General features: G+C 60.8%; 3 protein-coding genes across 3 annotated transcripts; 2 read left to right on the plus strand and 1 right to left on the minus strand.

The window, feature by feature from the left end:
- Positions 1–428: 428 nt before the first annotated feature.
- Positions 429–13963, plus strand: EPHA2 (EPH receptor A2). Its single transcript, XM_075437187.1, is given in 18 exon segments — positions 429–1023; positions 1025–1106; positions 3919–3986; positions 4712–5375; positions 6101–6256; positions 6342–6674; positions 6819–6943; positions 7461–7620; positions 7710–7809; positions 7925–7980; positions 8064–8189; positions 8270–8452; positions 8673–8734; positions 8862–9071; positions 9142–9291; positions 9394–9587; positions 12079–12234; positions 13220–13963. Coding segments are annotated over 18 exon segments (3018 nt in total). The 5' UTR covers positions 429–936; the 3' UTR covers positions 13326–13963.
- Positions 13964–16673: 2710 nt separating this feature from the next.
- On the minus strand, positions 16674–21944 carry LOC104335992 (chloride channel protein ClC-Kb-like). Its single transcript, XM_075437389.1, has 19 exons — positions 21836–21944; positions 21623–21751; positions 21380–21508; positions 21154–21293; positions 20941–21018; positions 20730–20808; positions 20520–20645; positions 20310–20394; positions 19571–19672; positions 18675–18759; positions 18407–18583; positions 18247–18316; positions 17856–17966; positions 17553–17766; positions 17331–17464; positions 17167–17258; positions 17003–17086; positions 16788–16874; positions 16674–16712 (listed from the first exon to the last, which is right to left on the minus strand). Exons 1-19 carry the CDS (start codon positions 21942–21944, stop codon positions 16674–16676), a joined length of 2070 nt encoding a protein of 689 aa, XP_075293504.1.
- Positions 21945–22399: 455 nt separating this feature from the next.
- HSPB7 (heat shock protein family B (small) member 7) lies at positions 22400–23926 on the plus strand. Its single transcript, XM_075437317.1, has 3 exons — positions 22400–22632; positions 22826–22959; positions 23395–23926. The coding sequence occupies exons 1-3, from the start codon at positions 22506–22508 to the stop codon at positions 23578–23580; spliced, it is 447 nt and encodes a 148-aa protein (XP_075293432.1). The 5' UTR covers positions 22400–22505; the 3' UTR covers positions 23581–23926.
- The last annotated feature ends 1372 nt before the right edge of the window (positions 23927–25298 follow it).

Consider the following 25298-nt stretch of genomic DNA (forward strand, 5'->3'; position numbering starts at 1 on the left):
GGTGCTGGGGGATTTGGGGGGTGTTAGGGAGGGGGGTGCTGGGGATGTCAGGGATGGGGTGCTGGGGATTTGGGGTGCTGGGGTGACAGATGGGGGTGCTGGGGGGTTTTGGGGTGCTGGGGGTTTCAGGGATGGGGTGCTGGGGGATTTGGGGTGCTGGGTTGATGAATGAGGGTGCTGGGGGGTTTTGGGGTGCGGGGGGGTATCCGTGTGCTGGGGGGTGTCGGGGTGCTGGGGGTGTCAGGGATTTGGGGTGCTGGGGGATTTGGGGGTATGGGGGTGCTGGGGGATTTGGGGTGCTGGGTTGACAGATGGGGCTGCTGGGGGGGTTTCAGGGTGCTGGGGGGTGACAGGGATAGGGGTGCTGGGGGGTGTCGGCGATGGGGGTGCTGGGGTGACTGGGATGGTGTGCTGTTGGTTTGGGGTGCTGCGGGCTTTGGGGTGCCAGGGGGTGCCGATCCCCTTCCCCCTCCGGCCCGGCGGAAAACCGGCACGATTTTTAGGCCGGAAAAAGCCGATTTCTGGTCCGGCCTCTTCCCGGACGCGGGAAAGGAGGGGGGACGCGGGCATCGCCCCCCCAAACCAGCCCCCCCCCCACCCCTCCGGTCTGTGACTGGTGGGCGGGGGGAGTGGCCGGTAGTAGCCGCCTGGCCACGCCCCCTGCCGCCATTGGCTGCCGCCCCCCGTCCCTTCCCACGCCGCTTCATGAATGAAAGGGGGGGGCGGTGGGCGCTTTAACCCCCTTTAACCCCCCACACACACACACCCCAAAACCCCCAGCCCCAAAACCCCCGCCATGGCTGCGCTCCCCCGTGGGGGGCATCCCCCTCCCCCCCGCTCCTCAGGCTCGGGCCCTCCCAGTGCCATACTGGTCCGTACTGGGAGCCGCTGCTGTCCCTTTAAGAGCGGGCGTGGCCTGGTGACATCACTGGGGACATGAATGAACAGGAGCGGGGTGCTCAGCCCCACACGCCCCACAGCGCTGGGTGCCGCCGGTTGTGGGGCGCACCCCGGCCCCCTCCTCCCCCCCGCCGCCATGGCGGGCTCCCCCCCGGCCTTCACCCTCCTCTTCCTCACCGCCGTCACCCCTCTGGCAGCCGAGGAAGGTGAGCTGCACGCTTCGGGGGGGGGGCACCCCAAAACCCGCTTACGGGGGTGCTGGGGGGGCACCCGGAGGGGTTGGAGGGAGTTTAGGTGGGTTTGGGGGCTGGGGGAGCCCCCCCAAATAAAGGGTGATGGGGGGGGCCTCCCCATAAAAAGGGGCACCCATGGGTGCCGCAGTGAATCACCGGCTGCCGGGGCACATTCAGGGGAGGAGGAAAAAGTTAAAAAAGGGGGAGGAAAAAGTTTAAAAGGGGGAGGAAAAGTTAAAAGCGGGGAGGAAAAAGGTAAAAAAGGGAGGAAAAAGTTAAAAACGCGGGGGGAAAATGTTAAAAACGGGGAGGGGGAAGTTAAGGTAAGGGGGGGAGATAAAACGGAGGGGGGGCTAAAACGGGTGCGGGGGGGGGAGCTAAATTTGAGGGGGGAAAGCTGAAATGGGGGGAAACTCAAGAGTTTTGGGCAACTTTTCCTGTGCAGAGCACCCGGCTGGCGCAGCGGGGTGCTGCTGGGTGCCCCCCCCCCCCCCCCCAAAAAAAAAAAATAAAGTCCACCAGAGCGGTTGGGGTGGAGGGGACTGAAGCAAAAACACCCCCAAAAAGGGGGAAATCGGCCTCAAGGGGAGCGGTTCCCCTGGGCCGTGGGGCGGGCAGGATCCGGCCCGGAGAGCTGGGAAACAATGTCAGGAAAACCCCAAAAGCGCTGGGAAAACCGAGCAGCGTCCCGGCCTGCGCCCGGGGCTCGCCGCGGGGAGCTTGGGTAGGAAAAAGGCAAAAAGTTACTTTTTTTCAGTTATATATATTTCATTTTCTAAAAACACGAGGTGTCTAAAAACCCCGTCCGAAGGGTTTAATCCGTCGTTTTTCGAGGGGAAGGTGGCAGGGTCCGGCCCCGAGTGGGAATAAATCAGAGGCTGGGGGGGGGCGGTTGGATGGAAAATGCTCCCGTAAAAAAGAAATGAGGTGAAAAATCCTGAAATGAGGAGTTGGAAGGAGAAGGGGGAGCGGGGTGAGCCCGTGGCCGGGACCCCCGCCCACCCCGACGCGGCTGCGGGACTGGGGCGCCGATTCCCGGGAGGGATCCTCGGGGATGTCGGGATTGGGGGGCTAAAAGAGGGTGAAAAAGGGGAAAGTGTTGGGAGAGCGGCGGGATTTGGGGGGGGGTTTGCTTCCCGTCAGTTGGAAAGGGCAAAATCCGGTGGGATGAGGTGGGGGGGGTGCTGGGTGCCCTGGCCGGGTCCTGCACTGCCCACCCCGGGGTTGGGGCGTCCACGGGGAGAGGGGGGGATTGGGATGGGATGGGGACAGGACTGGGGTGGGAGGGGGTGGGATTGGGATGAGGATGACGATGGAGATGGGGATGGAAACGCAGCTGGGGATGGGGACAAGGATGTAGATGTGGAGGAGGGTGGTGGTGATGATGATGGTGATGATGATGGTGATGGTGGTGGCAACAGCAGTGCCAGCGCAGGTGGGGACGGTGACAGCGGTGGTGATGGGGCTGCGGATGCAGGGGGAGATGGAGATGGCAGTGCAGATGGGGACGAGGAAGGTGATGGTGGTGTAGGGGGTGGTGGTGGAGATGGAGGTGGTGATGGTGGTGGAGGTGGTAATGGTGGTGGTGATGTTGATGGCCGTGGAGGTGGTGATGGCAATGGAGATGCTGATGGCCGTGGAGGTGGTGATGGAGGTGGTGGGGGTGATGGCCATGGTGGCCGTGATGACCATGGAGGTGGTGCGGGTGATGGCCATGGTGGCCGTGATGGCCATGGAGGTGGTGGGGATGATGGCCATGATGGCCGTGGTGATGGCGGTGACAGCAGTGGCAGAGGGACTGCAGACACCGATGGTGATGGCACCAGGGGTGCCAACAGCGCCGGTGGCCCCGGGCGTGGGTGCGCCCTTGGGTGCTGCACCCCTTGACTCAACAGCCACAGCCCCAGGTTTCTCCCCTGACTCAGCCCCGGGGTGGGGACGGGGGGGACACCCCGCAGAGAACCCACCAACTCGGCTCACGCGCCGGCCTCCCGCCGGCTTTCCGCTCTCCGGAGGCGCGCGGAGGGAATTTCCAGCCGCAGGAAAGCGGGGATATCCGCCCCGGTATCCTTCCTGACCCCGGGCACGGCGTGGAGGGGGGACACGGACCCGCCTGCGTCCCCCCCAGCCAGGTTCTTGGGGTTCCCCCCACTCCCCGCTCCAGATTTTGCCCCCTTGGGGCATGTCACGAGTTTGCCCGTTCTCAGCTCAGCTGGGGGGGGGTCCCCGAAACTCCCCCACCCCGTTGGGACCCAGCGTCCCTCCGGCGTGAACCCGGGCGTCCGGGCGCATTCCTGGGGGGTGATTCACTGCCGGGGGGGGGGGGGGGGGGCACCCGTCAGCGCTTCCCTCCCGGCCTTCGGCGGCCTCCTCTTCCTCTCCCGGGCGCTGGATCCGGCCACCGCCCTCGCCGGGGCGGCCGACATGTCACGGCAGGTCTGCCTGCCCTCGGCACGGCGCGGAGCGCTGCCTCGGTTTCCCCTCTGCTCGTGGGGGTCTTCTCGTGGGGGTCTTCTCATGGGGAGTTTGTTGGGAATGGGGGTATCCGTGGGTCCAAGGGACATCTGGGGGTCCTGGGAGTGGTTGCAGGTGGTGAGGACATCCATGGGTCCTGGGGGTATCCATGGGTCCTGGGGACATCCACGGGTCCCAGGGACACCCACGGGTCCAAGAGGCAGCTGGGTGTATGGGTGGCACCTGCAGGTCCTGGGGCCGTCTGGAGGTCCTGGTGGCATCTCCCAGGCTTGGCACCCACTCCCCTGACGCCCCTCTCCTCTCCCCGCAGTGGTGCTGCTGGACTTCGCCAAGGCGCAGGGCGAGCTGGGCTGGCTCACCCAGCCCTACGGCAAAGGGGTGAGACCCGGGGACCCCCCCCCTGCTGGCCAGCAGCTCCCCGAGAACCCGCACTGGGGATGGGGACCTCCATGGGGATGGGGGCATCCATGGGGACTGGGGATTCGGACATCCATGAGGACTGGGGGCGTCCATTGGGATGGGGATGGGGGTGGGGGCATCCTTGGGGATGGGGACGGGGACCTCCATGGGGACTGGGGATGGGGTTGGAGACATCTATGGAGATGGAGGTGCAGACATCCATGGGGGCATCCATGGGGACGGAGATGGGGACCTCCATGGGGATGGGGACCTCCATGAGAATGGAGATGGGGACCTCCATGGGAATGGGAGACCTCCATGGGGATGGAGGTGGGGACATCCATGGGGACATCCATGGGGATGGGGACCTCCATGGGGATGGAGATGGGACCTCCATGGGAATGGTGGTGGGGACCTCCATGGGGATGGGGACCTCCATGGGGATGGAGGTGGGGACATCCATGGGGATGTCCATGGGGATGGGGACCTCCGTGGGGATGGGGACCTCTGTAGGGATGGTGATGGGGACATACATGGGACTGGGGATGGCATTGGGGACATCACTGGAGATGGGGACATCCATGGAGATAAGGACAGGGACATCTGCAGAGAGGAGGACAAGTGCATCCATGGGGACCAGGGCCACCACCCACCCTGCCTCAGTTTCCCCCGCCATAGCCCCATTTCTCTCTCTCGGGGGGCAGTGGGACCTGCTGCAGAACGTGCTGAACGACTCCTTGATCTACATGTACTTGGTGTGCAACGTGCTGGAGGGCGAGCAGGAGAATTGGCTCCGCACCAACTGGATCTACCGCGGGGTGGCCGAACGCATCTTCATCGAACTCCAATTCACCGTCCGCGACTGCAACAGCTTCCCCAGCGCCGGCGGCGGCTCCTGCAAGGAGACCTTCAACCTCTACTACGCCGAATCCGACGTGGATTACGGCACCAACTTCCAGAAGAGACAATTCAAGAAGATCGACACCATCGCCCCGGATGAAATCACCGTCCAGGAGGATTTCGTCGCCCGCAACGTGAAACTCAACGTCGAGGTGCGATCGGTGGGACCTCTCCGTCGCAAAGGTTTCTACTTGGCTTTCCAGGATCTGGGAGCTTGCGTGGCTTTGCTTTCTGTGCGGATTTATTACAAGAGGTGCCCGGCCGTTTTACGGGGGATGGCTCGCTTCCCCGAAACGGTGGCCGGCGCCGACTCGCAGACCTTGGCCGAGGTGCGGGGCACCTGCGTGGAGGAGGCGGTGGCCGACCAAGCTCCGGCGCTGCACTGCAACGCCGACGGCGAGTGGCTGGTGCTCATCGGGGAGTGCCTCTGCCGCGCCGGCTACCAGAGAGTCGGGGAGAGCTGCCAAGGTAGCGCTTGGGGGGGGTAAATTGGGGTGGGGGGGTGGTGAGGAGCCGCGGTTGGGGGGGTTTGGGGGGGCTGAGGACGCCCCAGCTCGGTGCATGCTGGAGGGAGGTTGGAGAAATGAGGAGTTGGTCCCCAAATTCCCCATCCTGGATCCACAACCTTGAGCGAGCGCAGCGGGGCGCAGGGGTGGGGCTGGGGCAGGGGGGGTGAAGGGGGGGGGTCCCAAGGGTAAAATAAGGTGAAATCCCCTAAAATCCCCAAGCTGGGCTGGAGGAATGAGGTGGCAGCACCAAACCCCACCCCAGCTCCTCGACACGTCACCGGTGCGGTGAGCGCGGGGGTGCTCAGCCGGGTGGGCGGGGGGGGCTCAATTATAGCAGAAGGAGCAAAATGAGGCAAAATACCCTAAAATCAGGGTGCCCCGGGGGGGGGGAAGAAATGAGGTGTTAGCCTCCGAACCCCCCTCACCCTTGAGCATCACTGGTGCAGCGAGCGTGGCAGGGCTCAGCCCGGAGATGGGGGGGCTGGGGGGGGGGGGGGGGCCATTCCCCCCCCCCCCCCGGGACACAGAGAACAAGCTGCAAAATAAGGGGAAATACCCTAAAATCGCCATTCCTGGTGCTCAGGAGGGTGATGCCCCCCCCCCAACCCACCTGGGTGGGGATATTGTGGGTGGGGAGGGGGTCTCTGGGGTCTCACCGGTGTCATTGTGTGTGTCCCCCCCCAGCTTGTCCCCCCGGCTCCTTCAAGGCCGCGGTGTCCCCGGGGGGCTGCCAGCCCTGCCCGGCGCACACCCTGCCCTCCCCCGCCGCCGCCGCCGCTTGCCCCTGCCAGGACGGCTTCTTCCGCGCCCCCGCCGACCCCCCCGCCGACCCCTGCACCCGTAAGTGACCTTTTAATCTGGGGGGAAACTGAGGCACGGCGTGGTCATCCCGCCCCCTGACCCTGCTTTCTGTCCCCCCCCCCAGGTCCCCCCTCGCCCCCCCAAAGCGTCACGGCGGTGGGGCTGGGGGCAGCGGTGCAGCTGCGGTGGTCCCCCCCCGCCGACGCAGGCGGCCGCGGGGACGTCACCTACAGCGTCACCTGCGAGCAGTGCTGGCTCGAGAGCGGGGAGTGCCGGCCCTGCGACGGGGGGGTCCGCTATTCGCAGCCCCCCCGGGGGCTGACGGGGACGGGGGTCACCGTCACCGACCTGGAGCCGCACGTCAACTACACCTTCACCGTGGAAGCCCGGAATGGGGTGTCACTCTACAGCCACCACCGCAGCCTGGCCACCGCCACCATCAGCGTCAACCAGACAGGTGAGGGGCCACCAGCATCTCCCACACCTTCCCTGCGCCCGCGGGGGGCACCTCCGTGAGGTCTGTGTCTCCCATGGGGACACCTCCGTGAGGTCCGTGTCTCCCCACGGGGACGCTTCCGTGACGTCCCTGTCCCCACGGCAGAGCCGCCCCGGGTGACGTCGGTGAGCCTGGATGGACGGACGGCCACCAGCTTGGTGCTCTCCTGGACGGTGCCACCGCGGCAGCAGAGTCGGGTCTGGAAGTACGAGGTCACCTACAGCAAGAAGGTCCGTCCTGTGTGGTGGCTTCAGCCCACCACCCCTAAATCCATCACCTCCATCCTTGTGTCCCCCTTTCCATCCACGTCTCCCTTTCCATCCACGTCTCCCTTTCCATCCATGTCCCCCCTCCATGTCACCTTCATCTTTGCCCCCATCCACGTCACCCTTTCCATCCTTGCCCCCATCCGTGTCACCTTCATCCACGTCACCCTTCCATCCACATCACCTCCATTCTTGCCCCCATCCGTGTCACCTTCATCCACGTCACCCTTCCATCCATGTCACCTCCATGCTTGCCTCCATCCACGTCACCTCCATCCTTGCCCCCATCCATGTCACCCTTCCATCCGTGTCACCTCCATCCTTGCCCCAACCCACGTCACCCTTCCATCCGTGTCACCCTTCCATCCGTGTCACCTCCATCCTTGCCCCCATCTATGTCCCCCCTTCATCTGTGTCACCTCCATCCTTGCCCCCGTCCCTGTCCCCCTTCCATCTGTGTCACCTCCACCCATGTCCCCAGGTGGATGAGAACAGCTACTCGGTGCTGCGCTGCGAGGGCACCTCCGTCACCATCCCCAAACTGTCCCCTGCCACCACCTACGTGGTGCGGGTCCAGGCGCTCACCTCGGACGGCCACGGCGCCTACAGCCCCCAGCACGAGTTCGAGACCCTGCCCGAGGGTGAGGACCAAGGCGGGGGTAGGATGTTGGGGTGGGGGATCCAGGGGGTGCATGGTTCACCCCAAAACCCTCCTGAATCGTCACTGCAGGCGCTGAGGCCATGGCATCCACCGCTGTCATCAGTGGCTCCATTGCTGGTGTCCTCTTCGTCCTCCTCCTCTTGGCCGCTCTCCTCTATGTCCTCCGGCGGTAAGGAGATTTCAAAAAAACCCAAACCCTCCAGAATACCCCAAAATACCATTTTTCCACCACTAAAGATGGGGAAGGGGTAATTTTTTTTGGTCAAAACGCTGCTTTTCTACAGGCGGAGGAGGTCACGGCCACGCCAGTCTGTCGAGGATGTCTACTTCTCGAAGTCAGGTGAGCAATGTGATGGTGGGGTCAACGCGGGTGGGTGGGGGGGTGACATGGGTGCTGACATCCCCCCCACCACCACCCCACAGATCAGCTGAAGCCCCTCAAGACCTACGTTGACCCACACACCTACGAAGACCCCAACCAAGCCATGCTCAAGTTCACCACTGAGATCCCTCCATCCTTTATCACCCGCCAGAAGGTCATCGGTGCCGGTAGGTGGCTTCATCACCCCAAAGACACCCCAAAATTGGACCAGGGTGGGGATTAAACCTCCCCCCCTTCCTCCGAGCAGGTGAATTTGGGGAGGTCTACAAGGGCACCCTGAAGCGTGGGAAGAAGGAGGTGCCGGTGGCCATTAAGACCTTGAAGGTGGGCTACACAGAGAAGCAACGGGTGGACTTCTTGAGTGAAGCCACCATCATGGGCCAGTTCTGCCACCACAACATCATCCGCCTGGAAGGGGTCGTCTCCAAGTGTGAGTACCCCCCCTCCCTACCAAAAAAAAAAACAATTTCCCTGCAAAACACCCCCAAAAATGCTATATAAAAATAGGGTGTTTTGAGCAACGATTGGGTTGGGGGTTTAGGGGGGTTGTTGGGTTGGGGTGTTGGGTTTGGGAGGGTTTGGGGTTTTTTTGGGGGGAGAGGTGTTGAGTTTTTTTGACCCGTTTTGTGTCCTTTATTTTTTTGGTACAGACAAGCCCTTCATGATCATCACGGAGTACATGGAGAACGGTGCGCTGGATAAATTCCTGCGGGTAGGCGAAGCACGGTGGCAACGTTCCAGCCCCCGTCCAGGATTACTGGGGTGGTGGAACCATCAAAACCCACCACGGGAGGTGGGCCGAGGGATGGATCTGAGGTTGGATTCTCCCCTTTTCCCAGGAAAAAGAGGGGGAGTTTGGCGTCATCCAGCTGGTGGGGATGTTGAGGGGCATTGCCGCCGGCATGAAGTACTTGGCCAACATGAATTACGTCCACCGGGATCTGGCTGCCCGGAACATCTTGGTGAACAGCAACTTGGTGTGCAAGGTGTCCGATTTTGGGCTCTCCAGGGTGTTGGAAGATGACCCCGAAGCCACCTACACCACCAGCGTAAGTGCCACCAAGGTGGGGTGGTTGGCCATGGTGGGGGAGTGCAGAGTTGACCCCAACGTTGTCACAGGGCGGGAAGATCCCCATCCGCTGGACGGCCCCCGAAGCCATCTCCTACCGCAAGTTCACCTCGGCCAGCGACGTCTGGAGCTACGGCATCGTCATGTGGGAGGTGATGTCCTACGGCGAGCGCCCGTACTGGGAGCTCTCAAACCACGAGGTGAGCACCCGCCCTCCTCCACCACCCGTTTTGGGGGGGTTGTCTTTGCCAACGGACAGCTCTTTTTGGGGGGACACACACCGCTCAACCTCCTCCTCGTAGGTGATGAAGGCCATCAACGAGGGCTTCCGCCTCCCCGCGCCGCTGGACTGTCCCTCGGCCATCTACCAGCTGATGATGCAGTGCTGGCAGCAGGAGCGCGGCCGGCGCCCCAAGTTTGCCGACATCGTCAGCATCCTCGACAAGCTCGTCCGCGCCCCCGAGTCCCTCACGGCCTTGGCCGACTTCGACCCCCGGTGAGCGGCGGGATGGGGTGGGGGTGAGGAAGGGGGGAGCAATTGGCAGCGTCGCGCTCCTGCACGCGCTGGCGCAGCGTTGCATTTTGGCGTCATCTTTTGCCATCTTGCCCCTTTTTGGCATCGTGTTTTGCCCCTTTTTGGCATCATTTTTTGCAATTTTGCCCTTTTTTGATGTCGTTGATATCGTCTTTTGCCGTTTTGCCCCTTTTTGGCATCGTTTTTTGCCGTTTTGCATGCTCGCGCTCCTTGTTTCACCTCGGCATTCTTGCACCTTTTCTTGCATCTCTGTTCTCGCGCTCTTTTCCACCTTTGCATCATTGCACGGCTTCTCGCATCTCTGTGTTTTTGCATTGCTTTTTGCAATTTTTGCCCTTTTTTTGCATTGTTTTTTTGCAATTTTTGACTTTTTTCATCATTTTTTGCAATTTTGCCTTTTTTTGCATCTTTTTTGCCACTTTGCCCTTTTTTGGCATCGTTTTTTGCCGTTTTGCATTCTCGCACTCTTTGTCACCTTTGCATCGTTGCACGGCTTCTCGCATCTCTGCGTTTTTGCATTGCTTTTTGCAATTTTGCCCTTATTTGGCATCCTTTTTTTGCCATTTTGCCTTTTATTGCATCTTTTTTTGCAATTTTTGCCTTTTTTTGCATCTTTTTTTGCAGGTTTTGCCTTTTTTGCATCCTTTTTTGCCATTTTGCCTTTTATTGCATCATTTTTTGTGATTTTTGTCCTTTTTTTTGGCATCTTTTTTTGCCATTTTGCGTTCTCGCACTCCTTGTTGCACCTCGGCGTTCTTGCGCAGCTTTTTGCATCTCTGCGTTCTTGCGCTCTTTCCCACCTTGGCTTTTTTGCATTGCTTTTTGCCATTTTGCCTTTTTTTTTTTTTTTTCCCCTTCAGTTTTGCCCCTTTTTAGGCATCTTTTTTTGCAATTTTACCCTTTTTTTGCATTGTTTTTTGCCGTTTTGCGTTCTCGCCCTCCGTGTTGCACCTCGGCGTTTTTGTGTTGGTGCTGGCACCTCGGTGTTCTTGCAGCTTTTTTTGCATCTCTGCAGCATCGCGCGGCTTCCCGCGCCTCGGCACGTCGCATCGCTTCGTGCGCCTTCGCGCTCTTGCACGCCCTTCCACGTCGCTGCATCCCCCTTCGCGCCGCTGCGCTTCTGCATCCCTTTCACCTTCTCCCGCCGCTTCGCGCGTCGTGCCAGCCTTGCGCTCTTTTTTTGCGCCGTCTTGCCTTTTCCCTCTCGGCGTTCTCGCACGCTTCTTTGCCTCCGTGCTTTTTTGAGTTGACTTTCCCAGGTTATATGCTTGCATTCTTTTCTACACCTTTCCAGTTTTGAATTGGTTTTGCAGTTCTTGCGGTCTTTCCCGCTTCTTTGCATTTGTGCGTCTTAACTTTGTCTTTTTCCCTGCGGTATTTTTTCAGCGTTTCTTGCTTTTTAGCATTCTTGCCTTATTTTTTACATTTCCACTCTTGGCATTACTCTTTGCGTCTTCGCGTCCCTGCGTTCCTTTTCACATCTGGGAATGTCTGTGTCACGCCTCGCTCTTTTTTTTTTTTTGCCCTATTTGCACTATATGTTTGCTTTCCCACGTTCCATCTCGCATCGGGCTGTCGCTGTTGCTTCTCGCATCTTCGCACTGAGGCCTTGGTTTGTGCGTCTTGACGTGTAGGCGTTGCTTTTTTGCATTGGTGCTTTTTTTTTTCCCCCCTCCACCTCTCTGGTTCTGCATCATTTTTCACATCCTTCCCTTCCTGCATGACTTTTTTGCATCCTTCCATTCTCACGTCATTTTTTGTGTCTTTCCATTTCTGTATCGTTTTTTGGGCATTGTTTCATTTCTGCATTATTTTTGCGTCCTTCCATCTCCGCATCGTTTTTTGCATCCTTCCGTCTCCGCATCCTTCCATCTCCGCATCCTTCCATCTCCGTATCCATCCAGAGGGCCTGGACAAGGTCCTCTACAGCCTACTGTAGGTGACCCTGCTTGGGCAGGGGGTTGGACTGGGTGACCCACAGAGGTCCCTTCCAACCCTGACCATTCTGTGATTCTGTGATCTCCGTGTCCTTCCATCTCTGCATCCTCTTTTTTTCATCTTCATTGCATCTTTTTTTTTTTTTTTTCCATCATTTTTTGCATCCTTCCATTTTCACATTACTTTTTGCACCCGTCCCTTCTGGCATGATTTTTTGCATTCTTCCTTTTTTCCATTACTTCTTGCACCTTTCCATTTCTGCGTTGTTTTTTACGTCTTTCCAATTCCGCATGATTTTTTTTGCCCCCTCCCGTTTCCACATCGGTTTTTTGCCCCCTCCCATTTTCCCTTATTTTTTCTCACCTTTGCATTTCTGCATCATTTGGGGATTGTTTCATTTCTGCGTTACTTTTTGCATCTTTCAGTTTCCGCACCATTTTTGCCCCCTCCCCTTTCGGCACCCTTTTTGCTCCCCCTGTTCCTGCCCGGTTTCTCACCTCCCCGTGCCCCCCAGGGTCTCCATCCGCCTGCCCAGCACCAGCGGCTCGGAGGGTGTCCCCTTCCGCTCCGTCCCCGAGTGGCTGGAGTCCATCAGGATGCCCCAGTACACGGAGCACTTCATGGCCTCAGGCTACAGCACCATCGAGAAGGTCCTGCAGATGACCAGCGAGTGAGTCCATGTCCCCTTGGTGTCCCTATGGTGTCTCCATACTGTCCCCATGGTGTCCCCTTGGTCGCCCCATACTCTCCCCTTGGTGTCTCCATACTGTTCACATACTCTTCCCTTGATGCCCCCATACTCTTCCTTTGGTGTCCCCATACTCTCCCCTCGGTGTCCCCATGGTGTCTCCATAATTTCCCCATGGTGTCCCCTTGCTGTCCCCATACTCTTCCCATGCTGTTCTCTTGGTGTCTGCATGGTGTCTCCATAATTTCCCCTTGGTTTCCCCATACTCATCACATGGTGTCCTCTTGGTGTCCCCATGGTGTCTCCACACTGTTCCCATGGTGTCCCCTTGATGCCCCCATACTCTTCCCTTGGTGTCCCTTTAGTGTCCCCATACTCTTCCCATGCTGTCCCCTTTGTCTTCCTATAGTGTCCGCCATACTGTCCCCTCAGTGTCCCCAGGGTGTCTCCGTACTGTTCCCATGGTGTCCCCTTGGTCTCCCCATACTCTTCCCATGGTGTCCTCATACTATCCCCATGCTGTCCCCTTGGTTGCTATCCCCATGCCGTCCCTCTGGGGTGCCCTCTTGGTGTCCCCCTGCTCTCCCCAGCCATCCCCTCCCAGCTCCCAGGGGGACGGGGATGTGCTGGGAAAGGAAGCCGCTTCCGTGGCGTTGGCGTTGCTGGCCCGAGGGACGGGATAAAATTAGACATTCCCTGGCCAGGATCCGGCCGGAGAGGTCGGGATGAGCCGTGTCCGTCTGTCCGTCCCCCGGGAACGGCCCGGCTGGGGCGGGGAGGCAGTGACGGGCCCCCCAAAAACGGGGAAATTGGGGCTGGATCCATCCCCAGGGGATGCTCCGGGCTGGATCCATCCCCAGGGGATCCCCTCCCCCAACCCCCGCTCCTCCCTGGACCCGTTTTGGGCTTTTTCCACCCCAATAACCTGAATTTTTTTTCTTTTCTTTCCTCCCCCCTTTATTTCCAGCGACATCAAGAAAATCGGGGTGCGTTTGCCAGGGCACCAGAAGCGCATCGCCTACAGCCTGCTGGGGCTGCAGGAGCAGGCGGGCGCCGGGGGGGCCCCCGTGTAACCCCCCCGCGCCCCAAAAGGACTTGAAAGTAACCAAATGAAGACCCCCCCCTCCTCCCCGAGGGGCTTATTTATTATTTCTATTATTAAGGGTTTTTTAATAGTATTATTATTAATATTATCCTCGGGGTTGGGGATGAAACGGGTGTCACCCCCATCCTCCTCCCCTCCCAAAAAAAAAAAAGAAAATTAAATTTCAAGCTCATTTTGGGCTGGGAGGGGGGTATTTTGGGGGATTTTCCTCTTTTTTTTTCCCCACATTTCAAGAAAAGAAAATAGGGCTCAGCCCCAAAACTGGCTTCTTTTTGCTCTTTTTTTTCTCCCTATTTATTCCTCTCCTGCCGGGTTTTTGCGTGGTTTTTTTTTCCCCCTTTAACGCTGATCTGCCCGTGTTACCTTTTCCTTTTATTTTTTAACCTAATTTATTCTATTTTTGTATATTTATTGCGAGGAAGCAAAGGTTGTGTCAGACGCGGGAGAGCAAAAAGGGGGAAAATGGAAAAAAAAAAAAAACCAAGCCCGGATCCCTTTTTTTTTTTTTTTTCCCTCCTCATTTTGTGGATTTTCATTGGTTTTGGAGGTTTTTGTGGGGTTTTGGATTTGAATAAAAATGTGCTTTTTTTGTTTTGTTTTCTATAATATCATCATTTCCTTGTGGCTTGCAGGAATTGGGGGAGGGGGGGCAAAGAGGGATAGGGGGGATCCCCCCTGCTTTGGAGGGGCGTTAAGGGGGTTTGAAGGATTTGGGGGGGGGGTTTGAAAGGGTTTTTCGGGGGTTTAAGGGTGTTTTTAAGGGGGTTTAAGGGGGTTTTTAAGGGTTTTTAAGGGGGTTTTGGGGGTTTTAAGGGGTTTTAAGGGTTTTTTTTTAAGGGGGGTTTAAGGGTTTTTTTAAGGGGTTTTTAAGGGGGGTTTAAGGGTTTTTTCAAGGGGTTTTTAAGGGGGGTTTAAGGGTTTTTTTCAAGGGGTTTTTAAGGGGGGTTTAAGGATTTTTTCAAGGGTTTTTTTAAGGGGGGGTTAAGGGGGGTTTAAGGGTTTTTTAAGGGGTTTTAAGGGGGTTAAAAGATTTTAAAGGGGATTTTAAGGGATTTTAAAAGTTTTTAAAGGGGTTGTAAGGGGTTGCACGCCACTCGAGGAGCATTTCCCACCCGGGGCCTCTTTTCTTCCACAAAACCCACACGGAATTTGGCATTTTTATCACCCGCTGCTCCCCCAGCGCCAAACCCGAGCCGCAGCGGCAGCAGGGCCGGCTGCCCGGTGCCTGCAAATCACCGGGTGGGAAAAAAGCCAGGAAAGGGGGTTGGTTTTTTTTAGCTAACCCTCCCCCCCATAAAGGGAGGGTTGGTTTACGCAGGACCAGCATCTTGCTGTGAAAGCCACCGTTTGGGTGGGTTTGTCCCTATTTCGGGGCGTTGGGGCCTATGGCTGCCCCACGTGTGTCACGAGTTTGCCGGTCTCAGCCCTGCCACCGCCCTCAGTCCCAGCTCGAAGTCCGGCAGCACCCGGGGAGGAGCCGGGGGGGGACACACACACCGGATTTGGGTGCACAGCGGCTCCCGGCAGCGCCTTATCTCTGCCTACGGCGGGGCCGGAGAAGGGCAATGGGGAAACTGAGGCACGGGGCCAGAGAGGGCTTTGGGGTGCCTCTGCCACTGCTGCACCCCGGCGCCTGGCTCGGTTTTGGTGAAAGTCCTGGCCCAGTCCCCCACGGGAGCAGGCGTGGGGTGACGGCCAGGGATGGGGGCATCACCCATGGGTGCTACGGTCCCCATGCCCCAAGAGCACCCTCGCCAAGTGACGTGGGTGCTGTGGTCCCATCGCCCTACGGTCTCGTCACCCCATTGAGCACCCTCCATGGGCAATGTGGGTGCTGTGGTCCCCCTACCCATGGTCCCATCACCCCACTGAGAACCCTCCATGGGTGATACAGGTGCTGTAGTCCCTGTGGTCCAATGGCAACCTCCATGGGTGCTGTGGTCCCATCACCCTGTGAGCACCCTCACCCCATCGTGCACCCTCCATGGGTGCTGTGGTCCCCCTCCCCATGGTCTCCTCATCCCAAGAGCACTCTCCATGGGTGCTGGGGTCCCTTCACCCCACAAGAACCTTCACCCCATCATGCACCCTCCATAGGTGCTGTGGTCGCATCAGCCTGTGAGCACCCTCACCCCATTGTGCACCCTCCATGGGTTCTGTGGTCCCCCTCCCCATGGTCTCCTCATCCCAAGCGCACCCTCCATGGGTGCTGGGGTCCAATCACCATACAACCACCCTCACCCCATCGTGCACCCTCCATGGATGCTGTGGTCCCCCTCCCCACGGTGTCCTCACCCGACTGAGCACCCACCATGAGTGTTATGGGTGCTGTGGTCCCCGTGCCCCACTGAGCAACTGAGCACCCTTCATGGGTGCCATGGTCGCCCTCCCCACAGTCTCCTCACCCCACCGAGCACCCTCCACGGGGCACACGGGTGCTGCAGCCCATCCCTGCTCCCAGCACCCTCACCCCCACGCCAGCACCCAGCCCAGTGCCTCTCCCATCGCCCGCCCCGCTTTTGGGGTGTCTCCCTGGCGCTGACCCCGCTTCACCTCTCCTCCGGCCGGGCCCAGGCATGCCCGCCTCACCCAACCTGCCCCGCCGTGCTTAATTACCCCGGCGGGCTTAATTACGTCTTCGTGAGTGCCCGCCGCACCCTCCACTCCCTCCCAAAACGCTGCGCCCCAGTTTGGGGGAGGGAGCACCAAAGAGCTGGGGGGGGGGCTCAGCCCCCCCATTTGCCCCAGGATCTTGGGGTTGCAAAACACCCGCCACCCTTACTAATTGCACTAATTAAGGATAATTATGCACCGATAATTGTCGGGGGGGATATATGGGGGGGGTGGGTCACAGAGACCAGGGCACTTTGGTGCATGTCCTGGGGCTGGGTGCCAGTTTGGGGTGATTTGGGGGGTTTTGAGGGTTGCTGTGGGGTATGGGGGGGGTGACACCCCCTAAATGCACCCCATGGGGCTGGAGGAAGAGGAAGGAGAGGAGGAGGAGGAAGGAGAAAGGAGAGGAGGAGGAGGAGGAAGAGGAGGAGGAGGAAGAAGGGGGGGGAGGAGGGGGAGAGGGAGGAGGAGGAGGAGGAGGAAGAGGAAGAAGAAGAAGAAGAAGAAGAAGGGAGCATTGATGGATTGATGTGTTTAATGCAGGAGCACACTGGCGGAACACCAGCCCCCACCCAGCCCGGACACCTGGGTTCCCCCGACGTGGGGGTGGGGGGAACCCCGCATTGCCTGCAGGGTCAGGACCCCCCCTGTTTCCACGGGTGACACCCCCGGGGAGGGCTCCCTTGGGGGTTCCCAAAAGTCATCACTTGGGGTTGGCGAGCTCCTCGATCGCTCTCCGCAGCTGCAAGGGGACAGAGGAGGTGGGAGAGGGGCTTGTCCCCCCCCCTTGTCCCCCCCTCCTTGTCCCCCCCCTCACCTCCACCCGGCTGACGGCTCCCACCAGCTCCCCAAAACGGGTGACGAAGATGCGCTGCAGCTTCAGCAGCTCGAAGAGGTGATGGGCCTTGGGGAGGTGACGACGGGGACGTGTGGGGACAAAGCCACCCTGCCGCTTCCCCTCCTGGGATGCAGAGTTGGGGGGGGGTTGGTGGCTCCCAACCCCATCGGGACGTGTCCCCCCCCACCCCAAACCTGGTGCAGGGAGGTCCACGGCGAGAACTGTAGCATGACGGGCTCAATGGCACAGTTGTCCCCAAGCGTCCCCGCGGCGGCCAGCTGGGGGAAGGTGATGTGTTAATTTTTGGGTGGAAAACCAGCTTTTTTGGGTGCGGCGGGGTGCTCGCTCCCCCATTTACCTTCTCCCCTGGGGGTGCCTGGGGGTGCTTGTGGCTCTGGAGGAAGGTGACCAGCTGGGCTCTGCGGACGGTGCCCACCAGCGTGGGTGACCCTGGAGGACAGGGACAAGCTGGTGACATCCCCCCCCCGGTTTGGTGACCCCTCCCCAAGCCCCACATCCCACCTGTGCCCTCCACCACGGGGTACTCGGCGTCAGCGGAGGCGTCCAAGGCCACCAGCACCTCCTCGAAGCCATCGCCCTTGGCCAAGGCCACCACCCGGTGCTCCATGAACTCCTCCACCACCACTTGGTAGGAGCTGGTGAGTCATAAAACCCCCCAAATTTCCATTATTTTGCAGCAAATCTCCCCAAAATATGGACTGGGGGGAGGAGAGGACCACTTACGCCATGTGCCGGCTGCGGATGGGGGGGAGGTAGGGCAGCTTCTTGACGATGATGGTGCCGTCGTAGAAGGAGGGTTGATGCTTCTGGGTGATGGCGTTGGCCACCAGCACGGCCAGCACGACGGGGAGGACGTGGCTCAGGTGACCGGTGGCCTCGCACACCAGCAGCGCCGTGGAGATGGCGTGGGTCACCGAGCCCGAGAAGGCGGCAGCGCCTCTCGGGGAGAAGCAAGGAGGGTGGGGGGGTGAGGGTCAGGGTGTGGGTGGTGGGTGTCCCCCACCCGTGGGCTCCCCGCCAACTCACCGGCCAGGGCGTAGCCGCCGGGGATGACGGGGCGCAGGTCCCCCTCCGAACGGAGACCCCGGGGGAAGAGCCAGGCCACCGTCTCCCCCAGCAAGCGCCCGATTGCAGCTCCTAAAACAATTTTTAGGGGGGGGGGGAAGGTGGGGAGACCCCTGCAGCCTTCCCCCCCCCCGAAAATAGGCGACCACCCCTCTGCAGCCCCCCTGGAGCTGGATGTAACCCCTGTAACCCCCCCCAGACTGGATGTAACCCCCCACCCCAAGGCTGGATACAACCTCTGGGTGTGTCCCCCCCCCGGGCTGGAGACCCCCCCCCCGGGCTGGAGACACCCCTCCCCCGGGCTGGAGACCCCCCCCCGGGCTGGTCCAGGCCAGCAGACGCCCCGACTCACCGTAGATGAAGATGGGCATGAAGTAGCCGGCAGGCAGGGGCAGGGTGGTGGCCAGGATCAGCATCCAGAACTGGGGGGGGCCCAGAGCCCAGTTGAGGGTGGGGGGGGTCACCCCCATGGGGACTGGGGGAGGAGGGTGACTTGGGGGGCACCAGGCTACCTTCATCAGCAGGAAGAAGGCCAAGGTGCCGAAGATGGTGGCGGAGGGGTGGCACCACTCCAGCCAGAGCCCCCCAGGGTCCCCGCCGGGGGGGTCGGCCGGCGAGGAGGTGTTGGGGGCCAGCGCGCCCCAAGTGCGGTTGTCGAAGAGGGTGGTGAGATACTCCTTCATGGTGAGCTGGAAGGATGGACAGACGGACATCCTGAGCGCCCGCTGGGGTGAGCTGGGGTGCCCTGGGGAGCCCCGTGCACCCCCCCCCCCCACTCACCCTGGAAGCCATCAGCTGCCCCAGCCCGGGCGGGAAGGTGATGGAGGCGAGGAGCAGCACCACCAGCACCGTGTAGACGGGCTTGCTGGAGGGGGGAGAGGCAGGGCTGGGGGCGCGGGGACGGATGGACGGACGGACAGGGCACTTGGGGTGGACCCATGGATCCCCAGGGTGCACGGGGTGGATGGGCAGGGTGCATGGGGTGGACACACGGACACCCAGGGTGCATGGGGTGGACGCCCAGGGCGCATGGGGAAGACAAACGGACACGCAGGGTGCACGGGGTGGATGGGCAGGGTGCATGGGGTGGACAACGGACACCCAGGGTGCATGGGGTGGACGCCCAGGGCGCATGGGGAAGACACACGGACATGCAGGGTGTACAGGGTGGATGGGCAGGGCGCATGGGGTGGACAAACGGACACGCAGGGCGCATGGTGGGGACACACGGACAGGCAGGGTGCTTGGGGGGACAGGCAGGCTGCATGGGACGGACACACAGACACGCAAGGTACGTGGAGTGGATGCGTGGATGGGCAGGGTGGATGCACAGGGTGCATGGGGCGGACACACAGACGCCCAGAGTGCATGGGAGGGGACACACGGACGCTCAGGGCGCATGGGACGGACACGCAAGGTACGTGGAGTGGATGCGTGGATGGGCAGGGTGCATGGGGTGGACACACGGACACCCAAGGCACATGGGGCAGACACACGGACGCTCAGGGTGCATGGGGTGGATACACGGATGCCCAGGGAGCATGGTGGGGACAGACGGACGCGCAGGGTAGACGTGTAGGCTGCACAGCACGGACGCGCAGGGTGCACGGGGGGGACAGGCAGGCTGCACCGCACGGCCGCGCAGACAGACAGACAGACAGACAGCCGGTACGGACTCGGTGGCCAGCAGCTTGGCCGTGAGCTGGTTCTCCCTGACGGCCGCCAGCAGCCAGCGCTGGCAGAAGAGGTAGGCACAGCCCAGGAGCCCGCAGACAGCCCTGCCGAGGAGAGGGCAGCGTACGGGCAGGGTACGGGCAGGGTACGGGCAGGGTATGGGCAGGGTATGGGCAGGGTATGGGCAGGGTACAGGCAGGGTACAGGCAGGGTATAAGAGAGGTACAGGCAGGGTATGGGCAGTATATGGGCAATGTACGGGAAGGGTATGGGCAGGGTACGAGCAAGGTATAAGCAGGGTATGGGCAATGTATGGGCAGGGTACAGGGAGGGTATGGGCAGGGTACGAGCAAGGTACGGGCAGGGTATGGGCAGTGTACGGGCAGAGTATGAGGAGGGTACGGGCAGGGTACAGGCAGGGGTACAGGCAGTGTATGGGCAGCATTTGGGCAGGGTACGGGCAGGGTACAGGGAGGGTATGGGCAGTATATGGGCAATGTATGGGCAGGGTACAGGCAGGGTATAAGAGAGGTATGGGCAGGGTACAGGGAGGGTATAAGAGAGGTATGGGCAGGGTACAGGGAGGGTATGGGCAGTATATGGGCAATGTATGGGCAGGGTACGGGCAGGGTATAAGAGAGGTATGGGCAGGGTACAGGGAGGGTATGGGCAATGTATGGGCAGGGTACAGGCAGGGTATGAGCAGGGTACGGGCAGGGGTACAGACAGAGCCCTCCTTACCCCAAAACCGCAAAAAAGAAGGTCTCCAGGAGGTCGAAGGGGAAATCAATCCTGAGGTCGCTCTTATAAATCGCGGCGATGCTTTCTGGGTGGGTGGGCGTGGAGGAATGAGCGCGTGGTTTTGGGGGAGGGCACCCCAAAAACGCTACGGGACCCGCTGCCCCGTGGTGGGAAGGGGAAGGGGGCCGCGGGCAGCCCACCCTGCCTTGCCTTGCTCGCTGTTGAAGACGGCGAGGAGGCGAAACATGACGGCGGCGCAGGTGGCGGCGAAGAAGCCCCGCCAGTAATCCCGCACGGCGAAGTGGGAGGACATCACCTCGATGCTGAACAGCACCCCTGGATAAAAGAGGTGAGGGGGTGTAGGAGGGGGGGGGTTTGGGGGTCGCCAGGGTGGGATGGGGAGTGCTGGGGGGTCCTCACCACTGATGGGTGCCCCGAAAACTGTGGCCACCCCGACGGCTTGCGCTGCCACCAGCATCTCGTTCTGCTTGAACTTGTTCTGCGGGGAGGGGGTTCACCAGAACCCTCATTTTTTGGGGGGGTAAAATAAAATCCCCCCATAATTTTTCGGGGGCAGGGGGGAAATGCCCCCCACCCCCCTTAATTTGGGGTTGGGGGGCAGCATCCCCACCTCGTACTCCCTCGTGACTGAGGTCCGCATCTTCCCCAGATACGCCGCGGCCATGGAGGAGAGGTGGACGAAGGCACCCTGGGTGCCGAGGTTTGGGGGAGGGGGGGGGGGAGTGGGGGGGGGGAGGGGTGGCACTGAGCGTCCCCACTGCCACCACCCCAGCACTGACCGAAACCGCTGGGAACCGCGTCGGGGTTGGGGGGGATCCCTCACCACTTTGCCGAGGAAAACGGTGCTGCCGCACGCCAGGGTGCAGGTCAAGCCCACCACCTTGGCTCCGAAGTTTTGGATGGCCAGGTAGTCCTCCAGCACCACGCCGGTCAGGATGACCTTCAGCTCCGGGACGCCGGAGCCTGGAGGAGGGGGGGGTTTCCAAATTTTAGGGGTCTCCCCGCTGCCGTTTTGGGGAGCCTGGGAGGTTGGGGTGCAGCTGGCTCACCTCCCGAGTGCGGGGTGATGCTCTGGGAGAAGCCGGTGGAGAAGGCAGCCAGCGCCGTGGGGTACATGGTCCACGAGAGGTACTTGAGCACCAAGATGTCACCCACCTCTCGGTAAAGCCACCGGTGGGCTGGAGAAGCACCGGGAGGGCAGGTGAGCCCCTCCCTCAAAAAGACACCCCCGCCATGCTTGGTGAACCCCCAAATGCCGGGCAAAGCCCCCCCCATGGGAGCCCCTCGGTTACCCTCGTAGAGCCTGGAGACGACGAGGTCCACCATGAAGCTGACGGTGGCCATGAGGACCCCCAGGATGAAGAGGAAATACCAGTCCTCCCCGACGCGGAAAAGCTGCCGCTTCACCCACTCCAGGCACCCTGTCGGGGGGCGAAACGGGGTGACAACCCCCCTGAAACCCCCCCCACACCCCAGGTCCCCCCCAGTTTGGGTGGGGGTCTCACCTCGGAGCCTTCTCCGGGCTTTGGGGCAGGGTCTCCAGCTCTGCTCCGACACCAGCACCCTCTCCTCATCTTTCTCCTCAGGCAGCCCCCTGGGGACGGGGTGCTCCATCCCGGGGACGTTCGGGGGGACAGGACTCCCCCTTTTTTTTTGGCACCCCCTCACCAGCCCTCTCACCTCGGCCTCTGCTGCTGGACTGAGTTTGCAAACGAGCTCATTAAAAACGACCTTGACGAAGCTGACAGACCCGCTCGGGGCCGGAGCAAGCCGGGTTTCCCCCCCCCCCTCCCCGTAACCTCCAAGCTCCCAATCCTCAAACACAACCCAGGACAGGGAGTATTTCATAAGTATTTTAATTAATTATTATTATTATTCCTTAATAATAGACAGGAATGCCGGCATCGCGTTCCACGGTGGAGGAGGGGGCGGTGTGGACAGAGAGAGGAAAAATTTCCACCGTCTCCGGCGCAAGACCTAAATTTAGCCCGTTTTATGAGAGGTCTGGCAGGCGGCCGGGAGCCTTAACGAAGCTTTAAAAAGCTCGTCGGGCCGTGTCCCCCCCGAAATAACCAGTCCCGCTTCGCCTTCGCCGGGCGGAGGACGAGGAAGGGGGCTTCGCTCTTCCTCCCCGGCGGGAGCTGGGGGTCAGAGGTTTGGGGGGGGAAGCGGTGGATGAACGTGAAATCCGCGGCTGCTTTCCGATCGGAGCGCAGCTTTCACCGGTCGGCGTCGCCCGCCGGCACCATGGAGCTTTTTGGGAGCTTCGTTCGGCCCCGTGGAGAGACCTTGGGGTTCCCAGGTGAGTTCTGGGGGGGGTCACCCTGCTTTTAAAGTTGGAGGATTGGATAAGGGGGGGGTCAGCGATGCCTCCGCTCCCCCTGTGCCGGCACATCCCCGTCCCAGAGGGTTTGGGGAAGAGTTGGAGCCGTGGGAGAGGTGTTTAGGGGGGACCCCCACTGAACCGCGGCCGTGACCCCCTCCCTCTCCGGCAGCTCGGCCCGGCAACACCGGCGCGGTGAAGACCTTGGGCAACACCTATCAGTTCGCGGTGGACGTCAGCGACTTCGCCCCCGAGGACATCATCGTCACCACTTCCAACAACCAGATCGAGGTGCACGCCGAGAAGGTGGGCACTCCCTCCCTTCCCCCCCACCCCCAAAGCATGGGGGACCCCAAAATCCTCAACTGGGGGAACCCCAGCTCCCACGCCACTTCCTAACGGCCCCGGCCATAACTCCGGTGCAGTTTAATTCACCATTTCCCTGTCTTTTTGCCCCGTATTACGCAGGAGCGAAGACCATGAGACCCAACAAACTCGTAGCTTTAATCACCCCTTTCCCAGGGGGACGGGAAGCGACAAAAGCACCTTTGTGTCGTCCCCCCCCCTGCCAGCTGCCACCTGCATCCCGCCCGTCCCCACGGGGAGATAAATATTAACACCATACACAGGGCGCGGCCGCCAGCCTCACCCCAGGGCAGGGAGCAACAAGCCCCCCCCCCCATCCCGCTCGCACCCCAAAATCGCCCTTTTTCACCCCTCTTTTTTTTTTATTTTCCCCAGCTGGCCACGGACGGCACCGTCATGAACACCTTCACCCACAAATGCCAGCTGCCCGAAGACGTGGACCCCACGTCGGTGTCGTCGTCGCTGGGGGACAACGGCACGCTGACCATCCGGGCTCAGCGACAGCCCGCCAAGCACGCCGACCACGTCCAGCAAACCTTCCGGACTGAGATCAAGATCTGAGGGGTCGGGGGCTGAGGGGGTTGGAGGGGGGGTGTATCCCTTCCCCCCCCCCTCGTTAATCGTTTGGGTGATTTGGGAAGGAGGAGGGATGTGGGGTAGGAGATGGGAACGCTTCCCCATGGGGTCAGACCCATACCGAGGGGCCGGCATGGAGAGACGCATCCCGTCGCCCACCAGGGAAATTCCGGAGGGGAAGCCCAGCTCCGGCAGTTTTTTAGTGTTGCTGGGGAAGATCTGGCTTTCCAAGAGCCACGCCGGGAGCGAGGAGCAAGGTTCCCTTCCTCGACCCTCTGCCGGAGCTTGTCTCTGTATATACAGCTCGTGATAAATTATTGAGAACGCCCGACTGCTGCCTCCTCCGTTTTTTGATGTTTCCTTGACGCTTTTCCCCCAAAAAAGTGCTGCGGGTTCAGCCCCAAGGGGTGTCTTGATAAGAGGTACCACAAATGATTCCTCCTTCCCAACAAAACCACGGACCAGGAGCCGCCCCGGGTCCCCTCCGGTGCCCGCGGCCCCGTTTATTTCCAGCCCGAGGTGACTCATTTCTTCCCGCCGCTCTATTTCTGAGCCATTCCCTCAGCTGTTCGGCCGCTGGCCCACCTGGAAGGTCACCAAACCCTCCTCCTCCTCCTCCTCTCGCCCACCCGCACCCATCGCCCACGGGGAAGCCCTGAGCAGCGGCACGAGCCGCGACGTTGGTCCCAGCCTGGCTGCCAAACTCAGTGGCTTCTTTCGGGGGCCCAAACGCTCCCCAGAATCCGAGGTCTCGTCTCCATCTCCCTGTGTGTACAAACAGCAGCGAGGCCTCTTTTCGGGGCGAGCGGCTGTTTATAGCTACCGCACGCCGCCCAGCTCATGTTCCCGCTCCTGCTCGGAGGTCAGCTCGTCCCCGGCTTGTCCCCTGACGACTCGTGACTTGCACGAACGCACCCGCAGCGTTGGGGACACGCACACGCAGACACACGCCGCGGCTCTTCCGTCGTCTCCTCGGGTGGTTTGTCGCTCCGGGGGGGGGCTCCCTACTGCGAGGAAAAACATCTGAAAGCTATTAAAATTAAAAAAAAAGCTTTTAGTGGGTATCGGAGCATGGCGTAGGAAATTGGAGGTGGGGAGTGGCTGTGGATCCTCTGCGAGGGGCTCTGCCCTGCAATGGCACCCCTGGGTGCCCCGGGGTCACCCCGGGAGCCCCCCGCCGCGGTCACAGCTTGCCATCTAGTGGCGACAGGGTGGGGGGTGGCGAAGGGAGGAATTAAAAACCCCCCTTTTTCTCCCCAAAGTTCTGCGCGGGGGCAGACTTCGGAGCCAGGGAGCGGGCGAAGGGAGAGCTCAGAGCCGCGCAAACCCCGCAGCAGCTGGGCTCACTTTGGGCCGGGAAATCCGGCCTGAGGGGGGAAAAACTGGGAATGGGAATATGAAGATTTTGGGGCCGCCCGCTCTCCAGCCCGCCCGAACTCACCGGGGCCTTGCAACACGCACCAGGACACGGCGGCCTTCAAAGCCACGCCGGGCTCCACAAGCCACCGGGCCCTGCACACCCGCCCGAAGGGGTTTGCCCGTGCAGAGGACCCCACCTCAGGCACCACCCACAGGTGTTTGGACCCCCGGGCCCGCACCGTTCCCTGTGAGACACCCGGCCGCCATCATGGCGGCTGCCTGACGCCTCTGCCTGCTGGCAGGCCTGGGGGTGCGGGCAGCCTTGGTGGGAAAGCAGAGCCCTC

The sequence above is a fragment of the Opisthocomus hoazin genome, chromosome 16 (genome assembly GCF_030867145.1).
Source record: "Opisthocomus hoazin isolate bOpiHoa1 chromosome 16, bOpiHoa1.hap1, whole genome shotgun sequence".
Taxonomy (NCBI): Eukaryota; Metazoa; Chordata; class Aves; order Opisthocomiformes; family Opisthocomidae; genus Opisthocomus; species Opisthocomus hoazin.

Excerpts from the sequence above, each read along its gene's own strand:
- LOC104335992 (XM_075437389.1), bottom strand. The coding sequence starts at position 21,944 with ATGGAGCACCCCGTCCCCAGGGGGCTGCCTGAGGAGAAAGATGAGGAG. Across the intron at positions 20,646-20,729 it reads TTTCGGGGCACCCATCAGTG|GGGTGCTGTTCAGCATCGAG; the intron begins GTGAGGACCCCC and ends TCTTTTATCCAG. Across the intron at positions 17,967-18,246 it reads CATGCCCATCTTCATCTACG|GAGCTGCAATCGGGCGCTTG; the intron begins GTGAGTCGGGGC and ends AAATTGTTTTAG.
- HSPB7 (XM_075437317.1), top strand. The coding sequence starts at position 22,506 with ATGAACGTGAAATCCGCGGCTGCTTTCCGATCGGAGCGCAGCTTTCAC. Across the intron at positions 22,633-22,825 it reads AGAGACCTTGGGGTTCCCAG|CTCGGCCCGGCAACACCGGC; the intron begins GTGAGTTCTGGG and ends CCTCTCCGGCAG. Across the intron at positions 22,960-23,394 it reads TCGAGGTGCACGCCGAGAAG|CTGGCCACGGACGGCACCGT; the intron begins GTGGGCACTCCC and ends TATTTTCCCCAG.